This window comes from Myotis myotis, unplaced genomic scaffold (genome assembly GCF_014108235.1).
Source record: "Myotis myotis isolate mMyoMyo1 unplaced genomic scaffold, mMyoMyo1.p scaffold_m19_p_1, whole genome shotgun sequence".
Taxonomy (NCBI): Eukaryota; Metazoa; Chordata; class Mammalia; order Chiroptera; family Vespertilionidae; genus Myotis; species Myotis myotis.
Window position 1 is genome coordinate 81828291 of NW_023416313.1, and position 18276 is coordinate 81846566.

At 44.9% G+C, this 18276-nt stretch overlaps 1 protein-coding gene across 19 annotated transcripts in view; it reads left to right on the top strand.

Moving 5' to 3' along the window:
• LARP4B (La ribonucleoprotein 4B) overlaps positions 1-18056 on the top strand; it is a 108766-nt gene extending 90710 nt beyond the window's left edge. For 15 of the 19 annotated variants that reach the window (XM_036342638.1, XM_036342688.1, XM_036342707.1 and 12 more), the window contains 5 exons: positions 1815-1860; positions 7508-7669; positions 13075-13199; positions 13282-13381; positions 14707-18056. In XM_036342638.1, the coding sequence (XP_036198531.1) occupies positions 1815-1860; positions 7508-7669; positions 13075-13199; positions 13282-13381; positions 14707-14979 (706 nt within the window). In that variant the 3' untranslated portion in view covers positions 14980-18056. Of the gene's footprint in view, positions 1-1814; positions 1861-7507; positions 7670-8290; positions 8442-13074; positions 13200-13281; positions 13382-14706 lie in introns of those variants that run through there. The other 4 variants (XM_036342622.1, XM_036342582.1, XM_036342631.1 and 1 more) reach the window with 2 other exon arrangements.
• The last annotated feature ends 220 nt before the right edge of the window (positions 18057-18276 follow it).

Here is an 18276-nt window from a genome sequence, read left to right on the forward strand (position 1 = left end):
GTGCCTATCTCCATGGCTCAGTGCCCCATCATGATGGGTGGCTCAAGTCCATGGTCACTGACGTCTACAGTCAGGCTTTTATTTTATTTTATTTTAAATACATTTTTATTCATTTCAGAGAGGAAGGGAGAGGGAGAGAGAGAGAGAGAGAGAGAGAGAGAGAGAGAGAGAGAGAGAGAGAGAAGAGAGAGAAATATCAATGATGAGAGACAATCAGTGATCAGCTGCTTCCTGCATGCCCCCTACTGGTGATGAAGCCTGAAATCTGGGCATGTGCTCCGACTGGGAATTGAACTGTGGCCTCCTGGTTTATAGGTCAATGCTCAACCACTGAGCCACACCAGCCAGGCTACAGTCAGGCATTTAGGCTCTACTAGGAGCCAGTTCCATTTTGATGATAAATCCAATACGTTTTATCATCATTCTCTAACAAATCACCTGTGTAGTTCAGTGTCAGATTTTATACATCCTGTCATTCCAACTGAATGGATGTTCAAGATTGATAATCATAACAAAAATTTGAAATAGCCACTAGGAATATTCTTTTAATATTTTTATTTTCCAATCTAGACATCATTTTTAGTCCTTTACTATATAGTTTTTGTTTCTTTTGCTTATACTTCTTAAGGTTGGGATTTTGAATCAAAAGTCATTATAAAAGAATACAAAATCATTAGGATTAAATATGTGTGCTCTTACATGTGCCCAATGAAAAATGTTCCAAGTGGGAAACATCAGAGAGATGCAAATTAAAACTATAGTGAGCCCTGGCTGTTGTGGCTCAGATAGTTGAATGTTGTCCTATACACCAAAAGGTCACTGGTTCAATTTCTGGTTGGGACACATGCCAGGGTTGAGGGCTCACTCCCTGACAAGGGGGCGTGCACGAGGCAGTTGATTAATGTTCTGCTCTTACATCAATGTTTCTCTCTCTCTCACTCTCTGTCTTTTTCTCTCTCCCTTTCTCTCTAAAATCAAAATTTTAAAAATGTTTTTTAAATTAAAAAATAAACTTTACAATAAGGTATCACTTCACACCTTACCAGAATGGCTACCATCAATAAATCAACAAACAGGTGCTGGTAAGGATGTGAAGAGAAGGGAACCCTAGTGCACTTTTGGTGGGAATGCAGACTGATGCAGCCACTGTGGAAAATAGTATGGAGTTTCCTCAAAAAGTTAAAAATGGAACTGCCATTTGGCCCAACCATTGCATTTTTGAGAATATATCCTAAGAATCCCAAAACACCAGTCAAAAAGAATATATTCACGCCTGTGTTTATAGTAGTGTTATTTATAATAGCCAAGATCTGGAAACAGCACAGTGCCCATTAGTAGATAAGTGGATGAAAAGACTGTGGTACATTTAGACAATGGTGGAATACTATGTGGCTATTGAAAAAAAAAGGACTCTTAACTTCTTGTAACAGCAAGATGGACCTGGAGATTATTGAGCTAAGCAAAATAAGTCAGTCAGAAAGACAAATACCATATAATCTCACTAGTATGTGGCATCTAATGAACAAAACAATCTGATGAACAAAATAGAAACAAAGGCATGGATACATGGATCAGACTGACAAATGTCAGAGGGGAGGGAGGTAGAAGGTACTGGATAAAAGAAGGTGAAGAGATTAGCCAAAGAACATACATTCATAGCCCATAGACACAGACAACAGTGGTGAAGGCCAAGGGAGAGGGGGATGCAGGTGGGCAACATGGGGTGGGGAATGAGGGACATGTGTAATAGTGTCAACAACAAAAAAAAGCTCCAAGTGGGAAAAAATTAACTGTTTTGCTTTTCTGTCCTCTAGGAAAAATTCCTTTGGTTACCGGAAGAAAAGAGAGGAGAAGTTTACAGTGAGTACATCAAGCTTGTATTTTTGCAAGACATTTAAATATAATTTATATTAAGCAAGCATGAAATGTAATTGCAGTTACATTAAGAATAAATGTTAAGGCGTAATAAGGAGCATTTTAAAAGAAGTTTTCTTTTTATGTCATATCCATGAAGTGATAGCTGATATTTTTGATGTTCTAATGGGGAGAAGATGGTAGCTAGTTTTCTGAGGTAGTACATGGTGCATGTGTGTGCATGTATTGTGCAGTAGGTACAGCCAGTACATACTATGCACATGATGTAGTCTGTCTGCAGGCGTCCACATGAGTTCTTGCGTGTGGTTAACTATATAGTACTAGTGGCCCAGTGCACAAAATTCGTGCACGGGGGGGGGGGGGTGTTGTCCCTCAGCCTGGCCTGAACCCTCTCCAATCCTGGACCCCTCAGGGGATGTCTGACTGCCAGTTTAAACAACTGGCAGTCAGACATCCCTCTCGCAATCTGGGACCACTGGTTCCTAACCGCTCACCTGCCTGCCTGATCGCCCCTAACTGCCTCTGCCTGCTGGCCTGATTGCCCCTAACTGCCCCCCTGCTGGCCTGGTCGCCCCCTAACTGGTCCCCTGTCGGCCTGGTTGCCCCCTAACTGCCCCTCTGCTGGCCTGGTTGCTCCCTAACTGCCTCCCTGCTGGCCTGGTTGCCCTCTAACTGCCCCCCTGCTGGCCTGGTTGCTCCCTAACTGCCTCCCTGCCGGCCTGGTTGCCCTCTAACTGCCCCCCTGCTGGCCTGGTCGCCCCCTAACTGCTGCCACCCCCCACCCCCCGCCGGCCTGGTCACCCCTAACCGTCTCTGCCTCAGCCCCCACCACCGTGGCTATCTAATTAGCATATTACCCTTTTAGTATAGATAATTTAAAGTAACTGGGCTTGTTCAGTTTGGCAAACAGAATAAACTTTTCCCATGTGGAAAATACTTCATCCATCTCTTTCCTTCAAAACACTATGCAGAAGGCATCATTGTCTCTGCTGTAACTTATGGTGGTGGGCATGTGAGATGGGGTCCTGTCTTCTTGGGTGATGACAGTTCAGCCTATGCATAGTTCTCTACTGAGCTTTGTGGAGTGCTAATATGGTGCGTTTCCACACAAGTGGTGGAGAACATCTTGGCAGTATGCAGGAAGACATGAGGGAAGGAATGGTGTTTCCTGGACTTGGAGGTGTAGAATACACTCCACACTTGGCAAAGACAGGAAAATTATTGGTCCAGTCCCCTGAGTCATCAAGTATGTACTCTCCCATTACAGAAGATGTGTTTTCTTTGGAATTTAGAAAGTGCAAATTAGTCATAATTTCCTAATTCTGTGTTATAGCTGATTTGGTCTAGTTTTTAGTGAACCCTTTGGTGAGGCAATTTATATCAGCTGATTTCAGTTGGAATTAATGATTCCTGTAATGCAGGGGTAGGGAATGTATAAGGCCCTCGAAATCATTTGGTCTGTCCCTGCCAAGGCATATATATATCCTATATAATAAAAGGGTAATATGCAAATCAACCAAACAGTGGAACGACTGGTCGCTATGATGTGACTGACCACCCCTGGGCAGACACTCAACATAGGAGCTGTCTGCAGGCCCCAATTGCCCGGTTGGGGCCTGCCGGCCAACCTCTCAGGTTCCTTCCCCTGGCCATCAGGCTCCGATTGCCTAATGGTGAACAGGGAACCGGGGTTGGGTGGCAGCGGATGCTGGTGGCACCACACCAAGCCGCTCCCCCTCCTCCCCCGGTTGCCCCACACATAGAGGGCAATTCACGGCAGGGACAGGGCTTGCCAACGTCTTGGTCCCTCCCCTTGACCGGCAGGCTCTGATCGCCCGATGTGAACAGGGACCCAGGGGTGGGGGATGGGGCTGGCTGCCAGCAGCCAGGGAAGATTGCCCGGATTGCAGGCCAGGCCTAGAGACCATACCCATGCACGAATTTCATGCACCGGGCCTCAAGTGATGTTATAAGTATCCAAATGACACTTGGCAGAAAAAGGTTCCCCACCCCTGCTATAATGTTTAACAAGAATATCATCTGTATCTCTTCAGAGTCTAGTTGTCTTACATGAGTTACTCCCATTGCTCCCTCACTGTATCACCTAAAAAGGTGAAATTTTCTCTCATTGCCATTTCTGTTTCATTTTGTTCCATGTTCCTAATTCACATGTTCATACCTGGGAACCTCTTAGAAGCCCAGGCACGTAACACAGTTATACTTGTTAAAGAGATTGCACCTGTTGTTGTACATTCTGATGATTTCAGAAATCTAAGAAACATAACATACAGGTGAGTGTTGGCCCGACCAAACCCATAGGACTGGGGCAGCATTCATACTTCATGTAAAGCCCATCAGATGCTAAAAAATGTTAGACACCTACCTTCCAGAGGAAATCCCATCCTTAGGTCCTGTCATTGTGTACCTCTTGTGTCTGGGCAGTTGTTGCCTGTCTCTTTTGTCCCTAAAAATAGTGATGTAAATTTTTGTGAAGTCTTTCTCCTTAGAAATGCTTATCTTCTGAAAACATGAAGATCTATAAAAACCTGAAAATTGCTTTGAGATCATGGTGTCTATGCATAGCCTTCTAGGTTTGCTGAATTACAGAGACCATCATGGCTCCTGTTAGTTAGTGCAAGCTCTACTCCAAGGACTCATGATAGAGCAGAGTGAGGCTCAGCTCAGTGCCTGCACTATAATGAAGGAGAGTGGCTGACAGGCTGTCCAGAGGAGGCATGGGATTGCTGCCACCTCGTATCCATGTCATCCTTAATCTGCTCTCACATGAGTTCTAACAGATTTTCTCCAGATTCTGCTTCTGGAGGAAATGATCTTCCTGTTAGTATAAGTTTCTGGGGAGTATCAGCCCTTTGAAGTTAAGTGAGCCCCATGAGAGCATTGTATCCACTCAAAGTGGCTAACGTTCAACAAAAATACCACCTAAATAGAAACTTCATTTCCTTTCTGTTTCTTTATGCCTTCAGCCAAGGACCTGAACACCTACAAAATTACTTCTAGCTTATTAGAACAGGTTGATTGTTGTTTTTCAATGAAATTATATCATTGCCTTTTTCCTGAGAGCTTGGGCTTACGATTTACACTTGGATATTATTCTGCTGAATTTACTTTCTTGAAGTCAGGAATGTAATAATACCATATTTTTACTTAGGGATTTAAAAATACAGTGTTTCCATAAGTTTATTTTCAGACTAGAGGCCCGGTGCATGAAATTCGTGCACTTGGGGGGGGGGTGGTTCCCTCAGCCTGGCCTGCGTCCTCCCTCAGTCCAGGAGCTGTCAGTTGAACATCCTTAGCACTGCTGCAGAGACGGGAAAGGCTCCTGCCATGGCGCTCGTCAGCCGTGAGCCTGGCTTCTGGCTGAGTGGCGCTCGCCCTCCTCCTCCATTGAGCATCTGGCCCCTGGTGGTCAGTGCACATCCTAGCAACTGGTCATTCCACTGTTTGGTCAATTTGCATATTAGCCTTTTATTATATAGGACTAGGGGCCCGGTGCACGAAATTCGTGCACTGGGTGTGTGTGTGTGGGGGGGGTGTTCCTCAGCCCAGCCTGCCCCCTCTCACATACTGGGAGCCCTCAGGCGTTGACCCCCATCACCCTCCAATCGCAGGATCGGCCCCTTGCCCAGGCTTGACGCCTCTGATAGAGGCGTCAGGCCTGAGCAGGGGACCCTCATTTCCCCCCATCACTGGTTCTGCCCCCAGCCCAGGCCTGATGCCTCTGGCCCAGGCGTCAGGCCTGGGCAGGGGACCCCCAGACCCCTCCGATTGCTGGCTCTGCCCCTTGCCCAGGCCTGATGCCTCGGCCAGAGGCGTAGACCCCCATCACCCTCCGATCACCTGATCGGCCCCTTGCCCAGGCCTGACGCCTCCGCCAGAGGTGTCAGGCTTGGACAGGGGACCCCCATCTCCCCCCGATCACTGGCTCTGACCCCCGCCCAGGCCTGAAGCCTCTGGCCCAGGAATCATGCCTGGGCAGGGGACCCCCATCTCCCTCTGATCGGTTGCTCCACCCCCTGCCCAAGCCTGACGCCTCTGACCCAGGCTTCAGGCCTGGGCAAGGGGACCATCATATCCCCCCAACCCCCGGCTCCGCCCCCCACCCAGGCCTGATGCCTCAGCCAGAGGAGTTGACCCTCATCACCCTCCGATCACCAATCACCGGATCGGCCCCTTGACCAGGCCTGAGGCCTCCGGCAGAGGTGTCAGGCCTGGGCAGGGGACCCCCAGCTCGCCGCGGTTGCAGGCTCCGCCCCTGCCCAGGCCTAACGCCTCTGGCCTGGGCGTCCGGCCTAGGCAGCAGGGACCCGCAGCTGCAGCGGCCCCGTGATCGTGGGCTTCGCTTTAGGCCCAGGCAAGGGACCCCTAGCTCCCGGGACTGCCAGCTTCGACCGGGACTGCCAGCTTCGACCGTGCCCAGCTCCCATCGCTGGCTCCACCCCTACTTCCTGCTATCACTGGCCAGGGCGGCAAAGGCGCCTGATTCTCCAATCATGGCTGGGGGGCAGGGCAAAGGCGGCCCCAGGGCCGCCTTTGCCCTGCCCCCCACCTCTTAGCTCCCCCCTGGGTTTCCGATCACTGTCAGTGGCAGGGGGCTTCTTCCTGCTTTCCCTTTCGCCTCCCTGCATTGTGCCTACATATGCAAATTAGCCGCCATCTTTGTTGGCAGTTAACTGCCATCTCAGTTGGCAGTTAATTTGCATATAGCCCTGATTAGCCAATGAAAAAGGTAGTGCCATACGCCAATTACCATTTTTCTCTTTTATTAGTGTAGATAACTGACCTCCCCCCCTTTTTTTTGTTAAACCATTTTTTTCCCCTAATGGAAATCTTTCATATATAAGTTGTAGAAAGTTGGAAGAGTGGCCTTGTTTTTTGTTTTTTTGTGTTTTTTTTTTTAATTTTATTTTTTTTTTACGGAGAGGAAGGGAGAGGGATAGAGAGTTAGAAACATCGATGAGAGAGAAACACCGATCAGCTGCCTTCTGCACACTCCCCACTGGGGATGTGCCTGCAACCAAGGAACATGCCCTTGACCGGAATCGAACCTGGGACCCTTGAGTCTGCAGGCTGATGCTCTATCCACTGAGCCAAACCAGTTAGGGCTTTTTTTTGTTTTTTACTGTCTTTTATGACCTAAATTACACACTGTTTCATAATACAAAATTTGTATGGAGATGAATAGGTTAATGTCTAGACTCAGGCTACTCTGATTTTTGACAGTGGGGTCCAGTTGTTCCACAGCGTCTTCCTTGTCCATAGCTATCACTTTGCGGCTTACCTGTGTCCTGCACAGTCTGTGTCTGCCCACTGTACCAGGGACCAGAGGGTATTGGTCATAGAGAAGCAGCTCCGCACAGCAGTAACCTTTAAGCCTTAAGGGCTCAGCTTTATAGCTGTGCTCTCAGTGGTGGAAGTTGCCTTCTAAGTGACTTGACCTACTAAGTGACCTTTGATTAGGTGACAAAGTTGTTGTGGTCAGATTATGTTTGTATTTTCAGACAGATGTGGAAATCAAAGATTAGAGAACAGATTATTGCCTTACTATTCTGGTGTGTTTCTTAGCCCTGTACTGTCTACACTTGTGCGACTTTGTGGTGTTGTTCTTTTTCAGAGGAGTCAGACCCAATCTCCAACGCCACCAAAACCTCCATCCCCGAGTTTTGAATTGGGGCTGTCTAACTTTCCCCCGCTGCCTGGGGCAGCAGGCCACTTGAAGACTGAGGACTTGTTTGAAAACAGGCTGTCTAGCTTGCTGCTAGGATCAAAGGAAAGGGTAAGATACATGTCACAAGCTTAATTGTTGCTAGCATTTACTAAGCATTAATTTCCTAACAGGCACTGGGCTGAGCTCTTTACACAAACAATTTTTTCCACAGGCAGAGGAGGTTCAGAGAGGGTAAAGGATTTTCAGAGGCCACACAAATTTTGATTGGTACGGTCAAAGCTGAACCCAGGACTGGAGCCTGCCTCTTAGTTCCCAGTCTGCCAAGGTTCAAGGGAGAAGCCTGTGCCATGGTATGCAGTTTAGATGCTTTCTCTCACCCAGAAACTCAGATTGCATTTTTATTATTGCTATTCAGGACTTGCATTTATTTACCAGTCAGAAGAATAAAACAGAAAAACCTGGATTATACCAGAAGTAATACAATTTTTAGTAAACTACACGAATAACAAGAAGCCTGAAACAACTTTAATACTGGTGGCTTTTGGTGAGCTCTGTCGGCTCCAGACAAGCTGCTTTCAGTCCTATGTGATTACGATCCCAGGAATCAGCTTGTGCTACTGAAGTCACACAGAATTCTTTTCCAGCACTCCTTCTGGGATCTGCTATAGTTAATGAGGTACAGAGAGCTTTGTGCTGCTGCCAGGAGTAATCCCCGTATGTATTTTCCAGTGGAAACCCATTCCATATCATTCCCAGATGTCAGGCATCAGAACACCCTGCCCCTTGGATTGGAGAAGGCTGCATCTAGACCAGCCGTGGGCAAACTACGGCCCGCCGGATCCGGCCCATTTGAAATGAATAAAACTATTGAAAAAAAAGACCGTACCCTTTTATGTAATGATGTTTACTTTGAATTTATATTAGTTCACACAAACACTCCATCCATGCTTTTGTTCCGGCCCTCCGGTCCAGTTTAAGAACCCATTGTGGCCCTCGAGTCAAAAAGTTTGCCCACCCCTGATAGACTATCTACACGCAGGGCAACCTTGAAGCCCATCAGTCACCAAGCTGAGGCTTACATGGGATTTATAGCCAGTTTTTTCAGTCCTCTTTATGCTGGTATGTGATTACTGCTCCTGTTTTTAACCTTTAAGGTTATAATATCAATCACATATTAAACTTGTGCATTATTCTAAACTTTTAGAATAATGTTTTGTGTATTCTAAACTTTTTTAAAAATATGTTTGTATTGATTTTTGGATAAAGAGGGAGAGAGAGGGAGAGAGAGATAGAAACATTGATGAGAGAGACACATTAAACAGCTGCCTCCTGCATGCCCCTACTGGGGATCGAGCCCACAACCTGGGCATGTACCCTGACCAGGAATTGAGCCCAGGACCTCTTGGTCCATGGGACAATGCTAAGTCCTGTGAGCCACACCAGCCAGGCGCATTATTCTAAACTTTTAAATAGTAATTTCTGCGTTCTAAGTGCCTCATAGAACTAAGTGCATTTTAAAGATTGTGGTCTAGTTTTCAGACTGACTTTATTGCCCCCAGTGGTGGACAGAGCAAGCTGGCCTATCAATTATTCTTATATTTAAGTTTCTGTGTAAGATTTATTTGGAAGAAAGAATTGCTACTTTAAAAAAGTCAGAGCCTGATTCCATGGCCAGGTGAGAGCCTGCATCCCTGCTTATTTTGGGAGCACCTACAATAGTTTTTTCTATCTCTGTGACCCTTGAGATTCAGAGCTGGTGGGGAGGGGACTTTGCAACTGTGCAGGAGCTTGGGGAAGGCCTCACATTTGATGTGCTGGCCACATTCTGACTCCTTGCATTCCAGTGTGTTAGGATCAAACAGATCCTTGATAACAGATTTTCCAAAAAAGGAGGTATTTCCTTTTCCCACATTTCCACCAACCTTGAATACAAAGTAATAAAAGATGATGGTTCTCCGGGAGACTGCACGTGTCTGCTCACCCCTGCTGGAGGCAGAGGAGTATAGATGTTCCTGTTCTATTCCTCTCCTTCAGCACTTTTCTGTTTAGTTTAGTTCTGAACCTTTTGTCTACTTTGAAAAGTACAATTTTAGGAAATTTCTTTTTACACTTGATCTCCCTTCCAATTATTTATTTACTCTCTTGCCTTTCTTATTAATTGCACATCATGAAGAAGTCAGCGTGTATGAGCTGTCACTGTGTACAGGGGTGGGGTGGGTGTCAGTGGCTGGAGATCTGGTATCAGGCTTTGCTTTATGACCAGGGATGATTAATTTAAAAGTTCTGAGTTCAGCTTATTCCCCTGTTAATTGAGAAAGTTAACACATCACTCCCTGGGATTGTTTTTATGTTGTTATTTTTTTTTCTTTTTAAATGTTTTATTTTCTTATTTTTTAAATCTTTATTGTTGAGAGTATTACAGATGTCCCTCTTCTTTCCCACCATTGCTCCCCCCCCCCCCCCCAACCTGGTTCCTGCCCCGTCCCAGGCCTTCACCACCCTATTGTCTGTGTCCATAGGTAATGTATATATGCATATAAGATCTTTGGTTAATCACTTCCTGACTTCCCTCCCCCCTTTCCTCTGAGATTCATCAGTCTGTTCCATATTTCCATGCCTCTGATTCTATTTTTCTCACAAGTTAATTTTATTCACTAGGTTTCTTGTTCATTTATTTTGTTTTTTAGATTCAGTTGTTGATAGATATGTATTTACTGCCATTTTTATTGTTCATATTTTTTACCTTGTTTTCCCCTTCTTCTTCTTAAAGAATACTCTGCAACATTTCATGTAATACTGGTTTGGTGGTGATGAACTCCTTTAGCTTTCTCGTCTGTGTAGCTCTTTATCTGACCTTCGATTCTAAATGATAGCTTTGCTGGATAGAGTAATGTTGGTTATAGGTCCTTGCTATTCATCACTTTGAATATTTCTTGCCACTCACTTCTGGCCTGCATGGTTTCTGTTGAGAAATCAGCTGACAGTCCTATGGACACTCCCTTGTAGGTAATTAACTGCTTTTCTCTTGCTACTTTTATGATTCTCTCTTTGTCTTTAACCCTTGGCATTTTAATTATGATTTGTCTTGGTATGGGCCTCTTTGGGTTCCTCTTGTTTGGGACTCTCTGCACTTCCTAGGCTTATAAATTTATTTCTTTCACCAGGTAGAGGAAAATTTATGTCATTATTTCTTCAAATAGGTTTTCAATATCTTGTTCTCTCTCTTCTGGCACCCCCATAATTGAATGTTGGTACGCTTAAAGTTGTCCAAGAGACTATCTTCGTATTTTTTGATTCTTTTTTCTTTTCTTATTGGATGTTTTTGGTTCCTCATATTTCAAATTGTCGATTTGATTCTCGGAATCCTTTACTATTTAATCCCTGTAAATTATTTTTTATTTCAGTTAGTGTATGCTTAATTTCTGACTGGTCCTTTTTCATCTTTGACATTCTCATAAGGTCCTTGAAAGTCTCACTAAGCCCTTTGAAGCTCTAATGAAGATCTTTGAGCAGTCATATAACTGTGATTTTGAACTCTGAATCTAGTCATTTGCTTGCTTCCATTTCTTTCATTTGTGACCTGTTTCTTTGTCTCTGCATTTTGGCTGCTTCCCTGTGTTTGTTTCTGTGTATTAGGTAGAGCTGCTGTATCTTTTGGAATTGGTGGAGTGGCCTTATATAGTGGGTGTCCTGTAGGGCCCAGTGGCTCAGCCTCCTCAGTCACCTGAGCTGAGCACTCTAGGTGTGCCCCTGTGTGGGCTGTGTGCACAGTCTTGTAGTTGAGTCTTAATTGCTGTTGGCATCACTGGGAGGAATTGACCTCCAGGCCAATTGGCTGTGAGGACCAGCTGCAACTACAGTGGGAGAGCTGCTGTGCAGGAGAAACCACTCAGTCTGCCCCTTGAGTGTTTTGCTTGTGGATGTGTAGAGTTGTAATCTGGTGTGGTCTGAAGCTTTCCACCAGGTGCACTGGCTCTGGGGCCATCTGATAGGAGCTACAGAGAGCTCTGCATATGGCTGCTATTTGTATTGGGTTTAGAAGTGCCAAGGCGAGGCTCAGCTGTGAAGTAAGTCAGGCTGATGCTAGTGCTGGGTTTTCTATTGATACTTTAAGGTATGCTGACACCAGCTGTAGCTTGTTTGAGGGATTTTATGGAAGCCTGAGCCAGTACAGGCCAATTCATATGGAAAAGTGGTTGCAAACAAGCTTGGGTGGGGCTACAAATTGGATGGGGCAGGGTCTCAGGGAATCACCAGGGTGGAGTGAACATTGTGAGCCAGGCTGATGGAGACTCAGATATGGCTGCCAGTCAGCTCTGAGGTCCCAGCACAGGAACAGTGACCTCTGCGAGCACTGTTGTCTGGGAGAAAACTGCCCCCAGTTCCTGGTGCCATCCCAATGCCAGATAATCCAGTTCCTCCCCGTATGTGTCTGGATTCCCCAAAGCTGCCTGGTGCTGGAGTTCAGAGTCTGAGTAAGTTCATGCACTGGCCCTTTAAGAACACCTGGGTGTCCAGCAGCCTCCATGTCCCTCAGCCACAATCCCCATTGGTTTTTACAGCCAAAGTTAGGGGAACTTCTCTTCCCAGCTCTGGAACCCTGGGCTGGAGGTCTGGTTTGGGGCTGGCACCCCTTGCTCCTTATGGGCGATCTCCACAGGCCCTCCCGATTACATAAACTGCACATTTAGGTGTTACCTGCTTGGTCCACACCTCCTCCCCTCCTACCAGTCTCAGTGTGCTTTCTTCTCTACTTGTAGGACTTCCATTCATCCAGCTTTCAGGTGGTTCTGTATTTTAGTTAGAATTTTTTTAAAGCATTTTTTTTTATTGATTTCAGAGAGTAAGGGAGAGGGAGAGGGAAAAACATCAATGATGAGAAACAATCATTGATGGGCTACCTTCTGCCCACACTGGGGATTGAACCTGGAACCCTGGACATGTGCCCTGACGGGGAATCAAACCATGACTGATTGATAGGTAACTGCTCAACTGTTGAGCCATGTCAGCTGGGTGTTAGTTGTAATCCCATCTTCCCTGCAATTTTTTTTTTTTTAATGCAGGTGGAGTCAACTGTCAGCACCTGCACTCACTTCAAGACACTCCAAATTACGTTGATATGGAGGTGTTGGTGTTTTGGGTTTTTGTTGGTTTTATTGAATTGTGCTAGGAAGTCTACATTTAACAGGTATCTGTATTATGTACTAGGCTGTGCTAGGCACAGGGGTGTTGGAGATGAATAGGTGTTTTGGCAAAACAAGCTGGCAGATAATACGATGGAAGCACAGAAGAGGGCCAAAGACTATGAATGAGTTGCTGGGAGGGCAGATTTGGTCTCTGTTTCCTTTTCTGACTGCCCACCCTGCACAACAGCACCTACCTGGTGCCACAGGAATGAGGGTAGGCAGCTGTCTGAGTCAGTTGGGCTGGTACCCCTGTTGGTGTGTTGTAGATGAGAGATGTGACCCATGCTTCTCTACCTGACTGTAAACTCTGACTCCAATGATTTTCAGAGCCTCAGCGCAGACACAGGCACGAGCACTCTTCCCACAGCAACCTCCAGAGAGCCCTCAGGGCCAGTCTCCTGCACATTGTCTGTGGCCCATGAACGAACCCCTTCCCCCGACCACCTGCCCGAGTAAGTATAATCCTGCTGCCTCCTCCTGATCCACTGGGATTGCTGTTATGTGTGACTCATGTGTTCCGTGGCCTTTTCACAGGGACCCCAAGGTGGTGGAGAAGCCGAGGGAAGCCCTGAGTACAGACAGACTTACTTCCACCACCGCCAGTAAATCGGTGCAGGTGAACGGCACCACCACGGTAGGTGCCAGGGGCACGGGGCCGGAGGAAAGCAGCTCCTTCTCAAGTCAGCTCATTGTCAGCAGTCTGATTTGGTGGGCTTTTACTGCTTTGTGCAGTGTGCTTCCTGTGCAGGATACCTTGGATATGTGCTAATTGCTTATTTTTGTCACCACTGCCATGGGCTCTCTAGTGTCAGTTGAGGGGGCTTGTCCTTTTGAGTAATCTCAGAACTCCAGCTCCTGTTCCCCATAGGATACATGCTCCATCTGAGTGTGGCTGTTGCTCACGGGCACTGAGAACACAGAGGCACCTCGCCCTGCCCATCATGCCAAGTCCACCCCCTCCTTCCCTCCCTTCCCTCCAGGTGGACCCAGCCTATTCTGTTTTGTGTTTCCTCAGTTTGATCTTGGTGAGCTTTGTCATTTAGATTAAGGAGTTAAACCCTTACTGTTCACTATTTTGACTCTTTAAAGAAAAGACCTTTTTTTAGGTTAAAATTATTTTCAAGTTAACAAATGATTTATTTAACAAATAATTTTAACTGTTCTTTGGTTACTTAGCCTTAATGCTTCCATTTATCTGAAAACCTACTAAGTTTTTTTCCAAGTTTTTAACTCTCCCTTTCCTAAACCCACATGACCAGTCTATAGTTAGAAATGAATGCAAACATTTTAAAGACAATTCTGACGTTCATTTGTAATTTGGACTATTTGTAGGAAGCAAGGGCAGAGAAAGCTGGTGCTGTTCATGTCTTCTTGGGGCACCTGGTTTTCTAGGCCTCCTTTGGGGCCTCAGGTGGCTCAAGAATGCTTCAACTTGGAAGGAGTTCTGTCAGAACTTTACACATCAATGCCTTTCCTAGTTTTGCCTATTTTTATAAGATATTTCTAGAATTTCTTATTGGAAAAGTTGTGCTGCAGGGGAAACTACATTTTTTAAAATTTATGACATCTTTAAAAGTAAAAATATTTTTGAATGTGGGAATTGGTTACAGTTGAAAACATTTTTCTTTTTTTTTTTTTTAATCCTCACCTAAGGATATTTTTTCCATTGACTTTCAGAGGGAGGGTGGAGGAGAGAGAAACATTGATATAAGAGACACATTGATTGGTTGCCACCCGACCTGGGGCCGGAGATCAAACCCGAAACCCAGGTATGTGCCTTTGGGAATTGAGCCTGTGACCCTTTGGTCCACAGGCCGACGCTCTAATCCCCGAGCAACACTGACCAGGGCAAAAAAAATGTTTTTTTACCTTAGAAGAACAGTATTTTCACCTGTTGCCCCTAGAGATGAGATGTCTTGTTCTGCATGTAATTAATCCCAGAGCTGTGTCTTTTCCCAGGAACTGCGAAAACCCAGCTACGCCGAGATTTGCCAGAGGACAAGTAGAGAGCCTTCATCCTCCCCATTGCCACCCCCAAAAGAACAAAAGCCAAACACTGTTGGTTGTGGGAAGGAAGAAAAGAAGCTGGTGGAGAGAGAGCTCCCTGTCCCCAAGTCCAACCAAGGACTACCCAGTGACCAGAGAAGGCCACCGGGCCGCCGGCCCTCACCCCCGCCTGCAGGGAAGCATTCACACAGAGAACAGAGCTCCCCTCCCAGGTCCCCTCAGTGAGCGCCGAGGTCAGGGAGGGCTGTGAGGAGCTGAGGTCGCCACAACTAAGCACTGTCCCACTCGGTACCGAGAATGAGCCGCTGGTTAGGAGCTTGCAGTGTAGACAAGGCCCATGAGATGCCTGCAAGTTATTTTCTTCTCAGTCGGATGTTCCCCCCCCTTGAAAAAATCTATTTTTCAGGATTTAATTAATATAAACCTTATTTTAGGTTGGTGCTTAACTGGAGGTGATGCATAAGTCTGATTTTTTTCAGGATAGAAAATGCATTTATCCTAACAAATTGATATTTTTTATTAAGCCTCCATGTGGCTATGAATGCAAGCTATAAATAGTGAGTTTTTCTAAATTAAGCGGAACTGTGCTACTTTATTTTTTAAAATAACTGGTTAGCAAGTACATATCTCTAAGGATGTCAGACCAACAGGCAAACGGGCGAAGCTGAGGGCTGTGGGTATAGCCTGGAGAAGGGATGGGTCAGAGGATACCACACACTGGCCTGGGCCGTGTACTTATTCAGAATCCTAACAAGTGATCCTAACTTTTTGTAAAAAGTACAGTCCATTTTTTATCTACTGGGCAGAATAAATCTGCAGAGAGCCCCTGAGAGCCTAAAACCTTGAGTTTCCATGCACTGCAAGCAAGTAACCAGCTCCTCACTCCAGTCTCAGTGGCTATTATGTAAGATAAATTCAAAGCACATTGTGAATAGAACTTAAATGAAAACATAAACTTTGTTGCCCACTGACATGTTACCATGACATTGTACCCTGGTGGTGGTTTGTTCCCATGAGCTGGCGGGAGGGCTGGAAGCCCATAGGGCTCCCAAGCCTCCCACACATTAGCCGGCTTCCATGGGCGCCTCCCTGTACCTCCGCATCGGCGCACGGACTGAACATTACTTAATCGTGAGAGAATATGTTTGTGGTGCCCTGTGGTGGTGGAGGATAAGAATTCCCGCTCTCTTTACCTCCAAGATGAGGGTCTCACTGATTCCCTTCTGGAAGTGCTGCACTCTGAACCCGCATGCACTAAAGCTAGCAGTTTATAATAAAGTTAAATATAAATTATTTTCTTTTAAAATGCCTAAATTTTTTCTTTAAGTATTCTGAGCAGCAGACAGTAAACTAAGAGTCTTTCCTGCTAAATGTAACCATACAAGTTTATTCCACAAAATGTTATTTAACAAGACTGAAGGTTTTTTTAAAAAAAGTTATTTCCATCCAATATTTAAAGACTTGAATTTTATTTAAACTTGAAAATGACTTTGCCTTAACTTTTGTATAAGACAGCGTAGAGTTCCTGGAGACCGGCCCCTGGGTTGGCGTGAGTGGATTGCAGTTACTCAGTGATGTGGGATCTACTGGCGCTAGTTTTACTGAGTAAACGTACTAGAGTATGAGAACTAGCCGTCATGTTTGTAATATACCTTGAAGATCTTACACAGTTGATCTTTTTTCAGATTGTTGAAAAATCCTGTAAATGCAAATAGTCGATACTGTATTAAATATGTGCACTTGGGAGTGTGTGCTTTGCTTGTACAGTTGTAAATAATCAGAACATATTAAAAAGGTACCCTAAAGAGAAAAATCTGATAAAAATTATTGATATATTATAAATGTTGCTATTGAGCTGGATGTAGATAAACTAAATGTTGTGGTTTGAATATTATTTTAATTTGTTGAGGTTTTTCTTCCCATTTAAACTGGTGTGTTGAGCTGATTCTGCCGCTTTGCTACTGCAGAGGGAAGTGGACAGTCTCATGAAAGCCTTTGGATGTGTCCATGCTCTTCCTAAAAGTATGTAAATATGTGTTAATCATAGCTGGTGTGAAAGGGTTTTTGAAGTGTAATGTAGAAAGCAGAAACTGGCAGTATCTTCCAGGGAAGTGAAAAATAATCTACTACTGAAAATCACAGGTAGCCCAGCCTGATTTACCTTGCCAGAGGAAAACGCCCTCCTCAGAGCAGCCAGCATCCTTTAAACACCTAAAAGTACACCGCAGTGCTAATATTGTGCAAATGCCTGTAAAAGGAACATGGAAATTATTTCTTTGTGGTTGCCAGATAGCTGATGAAAAAATCAGAAATAACTGACCTCTTCTGCCCGAACTAATGAGTCCCATAAAGAGAGTTGGAAAGGTAAGCTCCAAGCCTAGGAATTCTTAGTGTTGTTATCTCTGCTGGAGGAGGGAACCACGGTCATCCCCAAATGATATAATGACAAAGCCTTTCTGTGAGGCAGTGCCTGCTGGTGAGTGGAGAGCCCAGCAGCTGCATGCAGGATGAAGGTGGTCACTGACCAGTCACGGCGTGGTGAGGCATGCGCTTCAGCGACCGCTCCCACAGCCAGTCTGTAGCATCCAGAATTGAAACGTTGCTCTGATGGATTTTTATAACATCCATTTTAATTAAGCAAAGTGATATGCCAAATAACTGTATAATGTCCTAAAAACCTTCCTGATACTATCCTTTAGAATGAGTTGGCACAACAGGAACCTGTGATGCAAATGGCTAGTAGTATATGGCTTTGTACATTTTAAAAAATGTAACTTTTTCCCCAGCAGTATTTTGAGGTATAGAATCAGAGATACAACGATCACAAATGACATTTTAACTTGTACAATCGTGTGATGATGATACTTTGGAAATACAGGAATCTGGCCCCATTTCTACAGATATGAATTTAAGTATTGTAGTTGCTTCTTAAAGAGTTAGTGTCATGATATTTCTGATCAGGCCCTCCCCTGTAGGCTCATCACCAGCTGTCACTAGCTGTAGTCAGGAGCGCTGCAGGTTATGTTTCTCACAAGGTAAGCAGGTGAGGAGGGTGTGAGCTGTCGGTAGAGGTTACACAGAAAGCAGCAGACAATCGAAGACTGAAGGAGAGCCAACAGATGCCAGTTCACAAAACAGGAGCTTTCTTGAGGATTTTTATTTTTGTTCTATTTTCATTAAGACTGGAATCAAGCTTATGTGTAACTATTGGTAATTTAAGTTTCCTTTGTGTCATTCAGTGTAAAACTGTCTAATTTGAAAAAATGTAGGTTATGAAAAATAAAGATTTAGGCACTGTTCAATTTTTCTTTTGATTTTTTTTAAAAATTAAAATATTCTTTGAGTGTATCTTTTTAAAAATAACTTTTTCTGAATTCCCATCTGTGTACATGAGAATGAAATACAAATTTGTTCCAACTTGTGTTTGAATTATAAAGGCTTCTTAGCACACATGTGAATGATCTGCAGCATGAGGGTCGGCTTAATGTTTGAAGGTACTCAGAGCGAACGTTGAAATTAACT